Source organism: Juglans regia, chromosome 4 (genome assembly GCF_001411555.2).
Source record: "Juglans regia cultivar Chandler chromosome 4, Walnut 2.0, whole genome shotgun sequence".
NCBI lineage: Eukaryota > Viridiplantae > Streptophyta > Magnoliopsida > Fagales > Juglandaceae > Juglans > Juglans regia.
This window is the reverse complement of record NC_049904.1, coordinates 17,617,018-17,630,089: the sequence shown is the minus strand read 5'-3', so window position 1 is coordinate 17,630,089 and position 13,072 is coordinate 17,617,018. Positions and strand designations below refer to the sequence as shown.

Below are 13,072 nucleotides of genomic sequence, written 5' to 3'. Positions count from 1 at the left end.
TGTTGAACTCAACCGAGGCTTGCAGTTTGGTGCTTTACGGAAGAGTGAGGACTGGGCTGTGGTGGCAACAGTTTCGTGTGCTGGGTTGGTAACTAAGACACAAAGAGAGCTGGCTTCGTGGGTGGTTGGGTTGTGGTTTGACTTGGAGGAAACAAGTGCTTTGATTTGAGCTGCAAGAACAGGGTGGTTTTCGATTGTTTGTCTCTCGGTTGAGGTGGTAGCCATGGTTCACATTGGAGGATGGATGCTCAGAGGAGTTTGGATGGCTGAGGGAATGAAAAGAGGGCAGCGGCACTTATTCCAGGGTTGAGAAAGCTTAACATATATAAGAGCTATAAGATGAAACATATAAAACCTAAAGAAGAGGAAGGGAGGGACGTGCATGAAAATGGAAATGGCTTGAAGCCGTGCGACGTGAAGTTTGGACCTGTTTTCACTGGACTGGGCTCTTTAGCTTAAAAAAAATTTGGCCCACGACTAGATTAGTTTTGGGATTATTGCATGACCTTTTTTTTTTTTTAAAAAATTTTTGGGCCTCGACTCAATCTAAAAAAAAATATACCTATCCCATAAATTTTTTGGGTGAAAATCTTTTTGGTCCATTAGAAGATTTTAAACCTAATTATCAAATCTATAGAAAAATTATATTCAGCCAAAAATATCTTAGGCCCAAACTCTCTTCAAAAAAATTTTACTCGTAATCCCAAACGATTTTTCATAACTATAAACTCAAAAATTTTGTAAAGTGGCTTGGCTGGGCCCGGATGTTACATGGATTGTTCTGATCGACCATCACCCACTTGTGCTGAGCACTGTTCACACCTTGAGACCACTTTCCACCTTGTAAATAGGAGTAACCACCTCTGATTAGCTTTTGGAGTACTTGTTCTCTGGATGTGGTCTTGGCCTCAGGGTAGAACTTTGGATGTGTGGATTTTGGGTTTTGTTGTCGATTGGAACTGCAAATTTATAAATAGTGTTTGGATGTGAATCCGTGGAAAAAATGCTTACTATTAACCTTTGTTACTCTCTATTTTGGGCTAAGAAGAAAAACTAATGTCATGTAAAGGCCTCAGTGGGTATAATTTGTTCCCAAGTCATGTATTAAATCCTTCCACAAAAGTTGTCTCTTTATTCACATACTTTATAGTTTACCCTATCTTTTAAATTTAACCATTAACACTATGTCATGACATTTATTTTTCATCCAACTTAATGTTCAAGTTAGGATAAATTATGAGTTTTTAAGAATGACTGAGAAACCCCCCCAGACTCTTTCTTCTTAGGCTCTTGCGGCTCTCTCCAAACCTTCGATCAAAACCCCCCCAGACTTAGAGTTAGCGAAAGGGGGTGGGAGCTTCGGCTCCTCCCCCCTCATCTCTTCTCCTTCCGATCCCTCTCTTATTGTCTGTGTAGTTTTTTTGGTTAGTTTTTTGTATTTTTCAGGCCGAATAAAGGAGGATTGTCGTTCGGGTCTTTCCGTCCGTCACTTGTCAACACGCACCCCTCCGGGACGATTTGCCGATGCTTGCGGTAGGCGTGACGTCCGGGTTCACGCCATTGCTTGTGGATTTGTAGTTTGGCTATGAGTTTTTATTTGTAGTTTATTTGTTGTTATTTTAGTTAGTATTATAATAGAAATAGGCTTTTGGATTTAATATCCATAGCAGTGTCCCGTACTCTTCCTCCTTGAGAGGACAGAGGGGGTCGTGAAGTTCTGTTTTTAAAGAGAGCTTTCTCTGTTTGGAGAGAGTTCCTAGAAGTTAAGACAATGTCCACCACAAAGGAATTTATGTGTGAGGAAGCCCTAAAGCTGATGCGTAGTTTGGCTTATAGTCTGGATTTTCCATGTATAAGTCAGATTTATAACTTCGTTTTATTAATGAAATGAGTCTGTTTCCATCAAAAAGTCAGGATAAATTATAGCATATGCTTTAATTCATAAGGGCTTAAGTGACACTAATTTGATGGTCCTTAATGAAATAGGGAATATAATATGATTCTCCCAAGAAAGTAAAAAAAGGTTATGGAATAATAACAATATTAATAAGAATCATAAAAAATTTGAATGCTTGATAATGATTTTTCAAATCAAAGCCAACTTCCAAATAGAAAAAAGTATTTTATATTGAAACATAGTAAAGTACATAAAACTTACCCCTTGATACAAACTGGTTTCATCTTATCTCATTTCATCATTACAGTTTTTTTCAAATTTCTATATAAAATATAATAAACAATTCAACTTTTTCAAATTTTAAAATAATAATAATATTAAAAATAATATTTTAATAATATTTTGTTTAATTTTCATATAAAATTATCTTATCTTATCTCTTCATCCAAACATAACTTAATGTGTAATTTATTAGATATGTAGTTTCATAATAATTACGGAAGATCATCTTTGATTTAAGGGGTTATAATTTAGAACTTTGTTATTCATAAGTCTCATACACTATACATCATTATTTTTGTTATTTTATTCTTCTTAAAATAATTAAATTCTTTTAATCATCATTTATATATCATATATTTGATAAGAGAAAAAAATTAAAAAAATAAGAAAAAAGGTGGTGTTCATTGTGTGATACTTGTGAATAAATGTTTTCTATAATTTATAATATTATATGCGTATAATGATAATAATCAAGGACGTACCGAGTGTGCGATTTCTTTAACGTTTGGTTCCATTCCATATTCCGCTTCTTCTTCTTGTCTCTCTATTGCTCTGTAACGCGCACACTCGGAAATCCTCTCTCTCCTCGCAACTGTAGAAGGAGAAGAAGAATAAGAAGAAGATGTTGAGGTTCTTGAAGGGAGTAGTGGGTGGATCTGGCACGGGAATCAAAGATCTACCTTACAACATTGCCGACCCTTATCCCTCTGCTTGGGGCTCCTGGACCCACTTCCGTGGCACTTCCAAGGTTCCACACCTTAACTCTCTCTCTCTCTCTCTCTCTCTCTCTCTCTCTCTCTCATATGAGTACATATTGAAATATGGATGCCTGTGTGAATTTGTTTAATCCTTATGTGTTTAGGCGTTGATCAGGGCACATTCCGTGGTTCCAGTGGCTTAACGGATCTGCTCGGGTTAGGATTTGTTGATTTGCCTCCCTGAAATGTAGTTTCGGTTTTGGAGTCTAGAACTGGATTCAGCCCTCTGGATTTGGTTTCAGAGAGTTGATTTTATAATTTAATAGGAGTTAGAGTTCAATATTGGTTAGTGGATCTTATACTTGCAATGCTTGAAAAAACTACTTTGTCTGGTGGTGCTGCTTGCTAGCTTAGATGCTGGTTTTACCCGGGAAGCTAAAAACGTTTTTGACTCGTTGAATCTTAAATAGACTTCCACCTATAAGGTTTTCTCCCAGACATAAGGGCTGGAATGGTGACTTAGCTTGCCGTTATTTCTGTGTCTCGAAATGTTCTTTTGCTTCCTTTCAAGCTTATAAGCTAGCTAGTGAGTTGCAGCTTCTAGTATGAGAGGGCAGTAGTATGTGGGATGTATAAGCAAAGATTTGAAGCATTGTACTTATTCTAGGATTTAACTAAACTAGACAGAGAGGGTTCTGGACATTGTATAGCTTATTGGTCTGCGGTTTGTTTTTATGCGAACACCTTTTCTAAAATGGAAGATGGTAACTTCATAATTATGCATATATTTTTGCATCCCGGGGGTGGGGGACGGGGGTGAAAACCCCACCCCCAGCCCCATGCGGGGCGGGGTGCCAGGAAGGGGTGGCCCCGCCCCGTAGGGGGCGGGTAGCACCCCTACTTTCAAGGCAACATGGCTGAAGTCCTAAATTGCTTTGGAGCATGCTATGTAATATTATTAAGCTAAAGTAGTTTAATAACAAACTTAGGATCTGAATTCGAGAATTTGCTTTCAATTATTATGGTGCCAGTATGCCTGTAAAAGATTCAGAATATTCATGTAAATACGTTATTTGCTCGATATGATTGCAATCATTGTATATCTAAAGTATTTACAGGATTATTTATTATTAAATCCTAGGAAGTAAAATTTCTCTTTTGGCCTTTTTTTCATTGTTTTCATCATTGAAGTTAATGATGGCTTATTTTTCAGGATGACGGGTCTCCAGTATCAATATTTTCTCTTTCTGGAAGTAATGCCCAAGATGGACATTTAGCTGCTGGTCGTAATGGCGTAAAGCGTCTCCGCACTGTAAGCTTTTACTAGCTATAGTGTTAGATTTAAGTGGATGCTTATACTTATTATCTCTTTTCTTTGTGCACTCTTTGCTGGTTTTGTTTTCTGCTTTAGTGACTAACGGATCTTCTGTTCATGATTTTCTGATGTTGCTTTCCGTTTCCTAGAATGTAAAACTTCTTCTTACTTATAAAAAAAAAATTATTATCCCTTTGATTGATATTTTCCTTACTTTGCTTTTCAATCTGAGATATGTTCGCTTTCAATTGGTTTTCATTAGTCTTCAGGCAATTAACCTGCCATATATACAAAGATTTTGTTTTCATCGAATAAGTTCAGCTAGAGATTGTATGTGATATTCAATTGCATGCTTGTGTCTCAGATCTTCGTTGAAACAATCACAGATATGTTAGCTTGCAATTGCTTTTGATTCTGCATATTCAAGCATATAAATCTACTTTTGCTCTTGTCCAGGTCAGACACCCCAATATTTTATCATTTCTTCACAGTACCGAGGCTGAAACATTTGATGGTTCAAGTACAAAGGTTACTATGTATATTGTCACGGAGCCTGTTATGCCGCTATCTGAAAAGATCAAGGAACTAGGTTTAGAAGGTACAAAAAGGTACGTACTATCTCTTAGATGGATTTATTAGTTATTGTCATGCCTATCCCTCCCAACACAATCGTTAGTGTTATTTCTTCCATGCATACTGTAAGGCTTGAGTCACTAGCATTACATGATTGCATATGGATAGTTTCAGGAATTTCCAAAAATTCTTTTGACTAGCTACATCTGTACTATATTTTTCCACTCACATGCACATACTTTGCTTAATGGTTTTCTTTAAATCCATACTGATGGCTTATTTATATTGTTGTTTTCCATAGATTCTCCGTTTATTTTCTCATTTTAATATAATTAGTCTGTATGTGTCATCTGTCTTTTATTTATAGCTCAGCAGTAGATGCTCAATATCTCTTGGCCTCTATAAGTCATGTCAAATGCAAAAGCAAAATAATAGAACTAGGACAGCTGGTTGAAGCATCAATTATTAACGAGTTTGTGGATTTCATTTATCTTGACTTGGTATAATTTGAGTTGGTTACAGGGATGAGTATTATGCATGGGGCCTGCACCGGATAGCCAAAGCTGTGAGCTTCTTAAATAATGATTGTAAACTTGTAAGGATCCTTGGATTTGTTTAAATTATCTCGTATATTCCTAGACGTGTTTCTTGTTTTAGAAAATTATACTTTTATCACTCAAATTATTTCTCCTTTTACGATATAGTCACTAAAATGTCAAAGTCATCACTTTACCCTCCAAACTTGCACCCATTTTGCAATTTGCTCTCTCCTTCATGATCTAGCCATTGTAAACATGATGTCATTTATTTTTTGTTCATCTTAATGGCTCTCTTAATGAAGGGATGAATTTACTTATAAAAAAACGTTTGGGTAAGTTGCAACTTATGTTTCAAATTAGGGGAGTCTAGGTGACCGCCTTAATCTTTTCTTACTCTTAAGTTCTTCTTCTCCTCTCTCCCTCTCTCCCCCATTTACACACCCTCACTGAAAACTTCAATTCTACTTTTTAACTTACTTTTACTACAGGTTCATGGTAATGTTTGTTTGGCAAGTGTTGTTGTCACACAAACTTTGGATTGGAAATTGCATGCCTTTGATGTTCTATCTGAGTTTGATATGAATAATGAAGCTTCAGCTGGACCAATGCTGGTAATCTTTTTGTTTGAATGAGATCTATTTTTTTTTTATTGTTAGTGTTTGGATGTGAGATCTATTAGTTGCAATTTCTTCTTGACTTAAGTGATATATATCATATTATTTATGTGTACTCAAAATTGAGGCAAGATTTATAAGTAAGACTAAATATACGGTCTGTTATGCCCCTAGTTTTAGCATGCATGACCAACCACTATCACTTTTCTGCACTTACTCAGCTTATTAAGTCAGTTAGGCTTGCCAAATATCATCAACCAAGTGAAGAAGGCCACTTTTGGTGAAAATATAGGAAATATAGACTGCAAAATAATTGTTCAAGGAAATATTTAGCGCATTCCCCTATTATAGATTTGATAATTGGTTTTAACCTTGAAATCTGAGTTTCTAGATAATTTACATCAATTCTAATGGAGTTAAACTCAGCGCCTAACCAACCATAATGAACTTCTCTTAAGCCACCTTATTTGATCCCCTAACTTTAGCATAGCATCACCAATCCCACCAACCCACAATTATGAAAGTATGATTCCTACGCCAATCTTTTTCTATGAACATCTCTTTCCTCAGATAAAATGTTACTCAGTTCCCTAGTGAGAGGTTGGGTACAACATGTTATTGATTTGCTTCGTGGGGGTTCTTCGACTTCATCCTTGAGCAAAATCTTATTATCTCCCTATGGAAGGGGAATTTCACAGGGTCTAATAATTGGGGATAAACCCATTTGGTCATGGATAGCTAGATTTTTTATTTCCCGCCCGGGGGGGTATGTTATTTCCTGAAGTCTTTGAAAGAAGACTCCATTGACATTGACCATTTCTACATTTTTCTAGAGTGTGACTATGTTCAGGTGTAAAGTATAGTTTAAGTTTGAGTGTCCCCAACCTATGATTTGAAGTGTAAGCGAAAGGCTTGAAAAACTAACTCTAAAAGCTTACTTAAAGATCTAGAACAATGAAGTGTTTGGCGATGCAAGAGAGAAGAAATGGTGTTGTTGAATGAGTTGAGTGCCTTGGGTGCCACTGAAAAAGAATTGTCGTTCTTCAAAGAGGGTAGAACTATTAAAAAGTTGGAAAAATTATACTCTTAAAGGAGGTTAGTTGGAGACAAAAATCATGGGCTTTGTGGTTGAGGGAAGGTGACAAGTGCACGAGATCATTCTATTAGGTGACTAACTTGCACAGAAGGAACAACTCTATTGCATCCTTAATAGTTTATTTTTCAATATCCACTAACGCTCTATAAGTTAGTGATTATTTCATACAATAAGTGGTTATATTATACGATTTAATAAGAGGTTGTACACAAAAAAATCCCAATGGAGACCCAAATTGAAAATATTGCATTTTGATTCTTTGGGAATATAGGAGCAAATTGCCTAGAAAAGACTACTTGAGGAGAATGAGGTGCATGAGGTAGTGAAGACATTGAATTCAGATTAGGCCCCAGGTTCGGATGGTTTTACAATGTCATTTTTCCTAACATGCTAGGATGTGATAAAAGATGACCCGATGAGGGTTTTTCATGACTTACGTGATAAATGCCAATTTTTAGTCTTAGTGTAATTTATTTATCTTGAAGAAAGTAGGAGCAATTGATATAAAATATTTTCATCCCATTAGCCTTCTTTTTCTGATAAGTAATAATCATTTCACTAAGTCATATTTAAATTGCTAAAATGCACATTCCACGTACAATGATTGTGTGCAAGAAACTCATCTAGCTAGATAGAAAGAGATACAAGAAAGTCTTACTCGATCCTCAAACTTTTGGTAATTCCTTTCCCTCCAGATACACCATTTGAGACATGTAAGTACCATTTTCCACACTGTTGAGATTTGTGAACTACTTCCATGAGTTTAAAAGGTCCACCATGGTTATGGGCATAACTCAAGCCAAACCTACCTGTTTGAAAAAATCATTCCATAGAGCACTAGCCACCTAACAATATAGTTAAAGATGGTCCACAGACTCCCTATTCCTTTGGCACATATGGCACCCCTCAATCACACTAGTGTCTTTTCCTCAGATTGTCCATGGTAAGAATGTTCACAATTATTCTCAACTCATTTCATTTCATCTCATATAATTATTACAATTTTTTCAAATTCTTACAAAATAAAATAAACAATTCAACTTTTTCAGATCTCAAAACAAAAATAATATTAAAAAAATATATTCTAATAATATTTTATTCAATTTTTAACTTTCATCTCAACTCATTTCATCTCATCTGCAAAAACAAACTAGGCCTTAGTCTCCCATATTCTCTTCCAAGGAAAGGGGTTAGTATTATGAGGAATGGGGACACTGTAGAAAGAATGGACATTGAACTTTCTTGGATAGAGCCCAAAGTAGGTTATCTTCACCTTTTGTTCTCAAACTGGTGGAGTATAATAGACTAGAAATGCAGTGAAGGCCTAGAGCTCCCATTCATGAGTCACTCTGATGAAACAAACATTTCACCGAGGGGGTTCACTAGTTGACTCTGGAAGATTTGTTACCAAAGTATCCTTTGCCTGAGCCACCCTATATATCTCCATGCAAGCTTCTTGGGGAGCCCGACTACCACACCATTGATCATGCTAGGATTTGATCCTAGTACCATCTACCACTAACTAGTATGCTTAGAAAACTTCCCGCACCATTTTATTATATTCTTCCATAATCCCACCCCATATGTTCTAAGATCTCATTAGAACACCCACCCACGAAGTTTGTACTTAACATCTCCAATGATTCTCCATAGGGCCTCTCTCTGTCTCTCTGTCTCTCTGTCTCTCTCTCTCTCTCATTTTCGTAGCACTAAAGCCACTTCTCCAAGAGTGCATGATTAATGCAAATCAAGTTCCAAACTCTTTAAGAGCATTAGCATTGGTTTATGCATATGCATATGCAAAATTACCTCTTTTGCATATTCACTTTGTCATTCAAGCAAAATTCCCACATTGGCTTATGCATATTTGAAACAAAATAATAATAAAATATTATTATTTTATTATTATTACTTTTTTGCTAAAATCCATTTTTTTATATATATTTTACAATTAACATCCACTACATACATTTGACATTAATAATACAAATATAATAATAAAAAATATAATTTTTTAATAATAATATATTAAAAATATAATAAAATGAAAAAAAAAATTATAATATATTATAATAATAAAATGAATGTGCAAGTGAATGTTTTTTTTGTTGTTGAAGGAGTGAGAAAATGAAAGGATTGTGTGAGAGAGAGTGGGAGGAGAGAGAATTAATTATTAAAATATAATATGTAGGGTGAATAGTTGTTATCTAAATTTAGATAACAACTGTTCATAGGTAGCCAAATTTATAGATATGCATAAGCCAATGTGGATGATTTTAGGGTCATATTATCCAAATATGACTTTAGATATGGATATGCATAGACTAATGCCAATGCTCTAACTCACCCTTAGGGGTCGAAGAACATACTTTAGCCCAGCTTATCAGGTGAAATTTGAACTTTCTCCTGACCGACACCGAAGGAATCCTCTGCAGCTTTTCTAGGTGGTTAGGTACACTAGCTAGATGCTGAAATAAAGACATCAAATATGTAGGCAGGTTGGAGAGAGTACGCATGAGCAAAGTAATCCTACTACCTTTTGATCGACACATTCTCTACCAATTAACCAGTCTTCATTTGGTCGTCTCATTAATCCCATCCCAAATTGCCTTAGCCTCGAGAGTTGCCCCCAAAGGAAGACCCATATATTTCATAAGTAAAGACAACTCTTTACACCTAAAATGCCTACCAAACTATCCTTATTACCGACTTGACCCTATGCAACAAGCTCAAATCTATTCAAATGAACCTTTAACCTTGAGAATGCCAAGTATAAAAGTAGAGTACGCACACAACAAAGGTGGTAGTCATCATAAAATGATGTGAGGTTAATGTTACTAGGTTTCCTATCTTCCATAGAAAAAGTTGAGAGAAGCCCTCCACATTCTTTTTTTTTTGATTGGCACCGGATGTCCAGGAACATGGTCCTGACGAATCTCGGGGGTGCACAGGCTCTCGACCAGGAGTTTCCCGCAAGTGCATCTTGGGTAATTCAAGGGGAAAATCCCCCAGTCTAAATGTCCCTAGAGAGCCTTTTGCACCCAAGAGGATATGAACCTTAGACTTTGGGGGATCATACCCCCAAACCCAAGGCCTTTACCACTTGAGTCAACCCTTAGAACATTCTACTAAGCCCTACCATGACTATGGCAAAAAACTAGAGAGATAATGGTCCCTTGCTATTTGCTTTGTAAGGAGTTTACAAAGTGCATGTTTGAGATCGTAGTGAAAAATATAACTTATAACTTTAGGACTTATAACTTATAGCTTAAATAATAAGTTCTACTATTAAAAAATTATTTACTATTTGGTAATCATATATTTAAAACATTTTAAAAATGTTTCATTTGTTTGGAAACAACTTGTACATGAAAATTATAACTTAAAAACTTGTACATGATTTAGGCCCCTGCCTCGCCTCCCTGGGCTAAGTTTCGTCCTGCAACTCCATCTTCATAAAGATCCTCACCTAGGGTGGTTAAAGCATTTAAAACATACAAAAACAAAATGAGTCATATACTTAATAAGTAGTACATAATACAATAAACATAATAAACAAAGTTTTCTTGAAAGGCGTGCATACATATTACTTATACTTTTTTTTATAAGTAAAAACATTATATATATTAATAATAATAGGAGTAACCAAGTACACTGGACGTATACAAGAAAATAACTAGCCATACTAGAGAGCCCTTAATAACCAATAAGCCCGTGAAAATTAGAAATCTATCCAAAATACACCAAGCCCGAATGGGAATAGAACACACCTCCCCAACCCCAATCCCAACCCCAACCCCTTGTTTCCCAAAAGACTAATACTCCACCAGAAACTCCCTTTAGACTAATGCCCTCCCTTTGGTCTTCCCTTTACTTGAACTACCTCCCTTAGTGTCGTAGTTGATTGCCTACGCAAGACGCTTTAACTCCCTGATTTTCTTAAATCTTGATTTGGTTTCAAGTGAGTGGCCCGTCTCAATCGCAGTGAGAAGTGTTTTAAATTAGTCTTCACATCCTTCATATGAAATCCCCACACAATGTTGAATCTCGTTAACCTTATGCAGAACCCAATTCGATGGTGAACCAGCTATATTGTTTATCAAAGGAAGATAAACCAGGGGAACAACAATATCCTCAAACATAGTTCCCAATTGCACTTCTAACCCAAAACATTCCTCATAAGGAACCAACAACAAACCCACTGCATAACTCATTAAACTTGTATCTTTCTTTGTTTAACGGCCAGCACACCTTAACTCCTGTGTGCAGGTTTGTGCACCAGATCCACTGCCTGTGGCCATAAGGGGAACCACTTAACTTATCATAACATACTATGGTGGACCATGCTTAGGTTTGTGACATGCACTTCTACCCATAATTGCATTGGTGCCATGCATCTCTTATGACCATTCTTAAAGCTTCTTTCATAACTTGTCTTATATCTTTCTTATCATGATGTATGCAGACTGTGTAATGACATAGCTCATCATAATTATAATTGAAAACACATCATGATACATGTAAAACACATAATAACATGACATTCAAAATTCGCTTCCATCATAACATGATAAGTCGACGCTAGGAGGAAACTGTAGGGTTTTGAGGAGACCTCCTGCCAATGCCGATGGGCTCTGGCGACAACTCTGAGGGCACTCTAGCGCTGGTCCTCCCGTCGGCGACCGGGATTCTCTTAGGAAATGACTGGGATTCTCTTAGGAAACCTTCTTTTGGTTTCGTTGGCGCATATCTAGTACTTTCCTTACACTGGGACCCCTGCCATCGCCACAAACAAGACTGATGGGTTTCGGCGACTCCTCTGAGGGCACTCCGGCATCAGTCCTCCATCTGGTGACCGGGATGGCTAAGTTCATATATCTATGTGGGTCGTCAGCTTCATGGGTTGCTAAAGGGATAGAGGGTTGCTTAGAACTACTCTGTCATGATGGATTCTTTAGGGAGCTAAGGAAGGGCAATGGAGTTCTCATTATTCAACACCATATTAACACAAGGGGCAGGTTTTTGCAATTCTCAGAATTCCGGAATGGAAGGAGGAAAGGTTTGTTGGTGATCCCTGAAAGCGTATATGGCATCGAATGGAAAGGTTTTTGCGCATTCCATTCGAAGCGTCATAGGGTCCAAAGTCCCTGATGCAAATAGAGGCTGTTCATTGATGGAAAGACAGTGGTAAGGCCTTTCTAGGTCAAAGGTGTCTCGTACACCTCGGTGTTGAGGTCACTGGCGTGTATTCCGCTGAGAGTTGCCTCGTGGCGGAGGGTAAGGGTAAGGCACTTGTAAGAGACAAAGGCTGTCATGAGACATTGGGAGAAGTGGAGGGTAAGCACGCTCATGTGTTGCATGGTGAAATGGATGCCTCTACTCGATGTTTGAGGGTGGGAGAAGTGGAGGGGGTCTAGTAAGCTGTCAAAGCTCAATTGAGGGGAGTTATGGAGTATGTGAGAGATTTGATGATTAAAGTGGATAAGGGGCTAGAGCTGGTCATGGGTTTGGGTGGTGGGCCGAAAACGGACAAAGGGGGTTTGAAGGCAAGGCCTCAAGTCTGTCAGCACAGGACACCTCGACACCGTCACATATAGGGTTGTTTGATGCCAGCATCACTGTTTATGCCGATGTCACTCAGGTCATCGACATGTTGCCATTTGACAGCCCTTAGACACCAGATGCAAATGGGGTTGGTACTTTTTTCCAGGGTTTTGAGTACTTTGGAAGAAGAGGATGAGTCTCTCTCAGAAGATGAAAATGGTGTAACAGAAGGTAGTACTTCATCACTTGTTTTGGTAGGCGGGGATGAACCTAGCCCTATCTGTTCTATGCCTCTTGAGGGAGCAGTAGGGTTTAACGAAGTGGCAAAATAGGGTCGTTGTGGGGTGGCGCACCTACAAAAGCAATGTTCTCGTCAATGGAACGATGACACATATGCCGGAGGTGAAGGAACCTCAATGGTGACAACAACAATAGACATCAACAATATAGTTGCTAAGGAGATTTAGGATTTGAATGCAGGAGATGGTGGGGAGGAAATTATGGGTTTGTCGTT

General features: G+C 37.5%; 1 protein-coding gene across 1 annotated transcript in view; it reads left to right on the top strand.

Moving 5' to 3' along the window:
* Positions 1-2,659: 2,659 nt before the first annotated feature.
* Positions 2,660-13,072, top strand: part of LOC108990673 (probable inactive serine/threonine-protein kinase scy1) — a 33,267-nt gene continuing 22,854 nt past the window's right edge. The window contains exons 1-5 of the mRNA XM_018964700.2: positions 2,660-2,927; positions 4,091-4,189; positions 4,649-4,800; positions 5,288-5,360; positions 5,793-5,915. Of these exons, the coding sequence (XP_018820245.2) occupies positions 2,802-2,927; positions 4,091-4,189; positions 4,649-4,800; positions 5,288-5,360; positions 5,793-5,915 (573 nt within the window). The 5' untranslated portion in view covers positions 2,660-2,801. The remainder of the gene's footprint in view (positions 2,928-4,090; positions 4,190-4,648; positions 4,801-5,287; positions 5,361-5,792; positions 5,916-13,072) is intronic.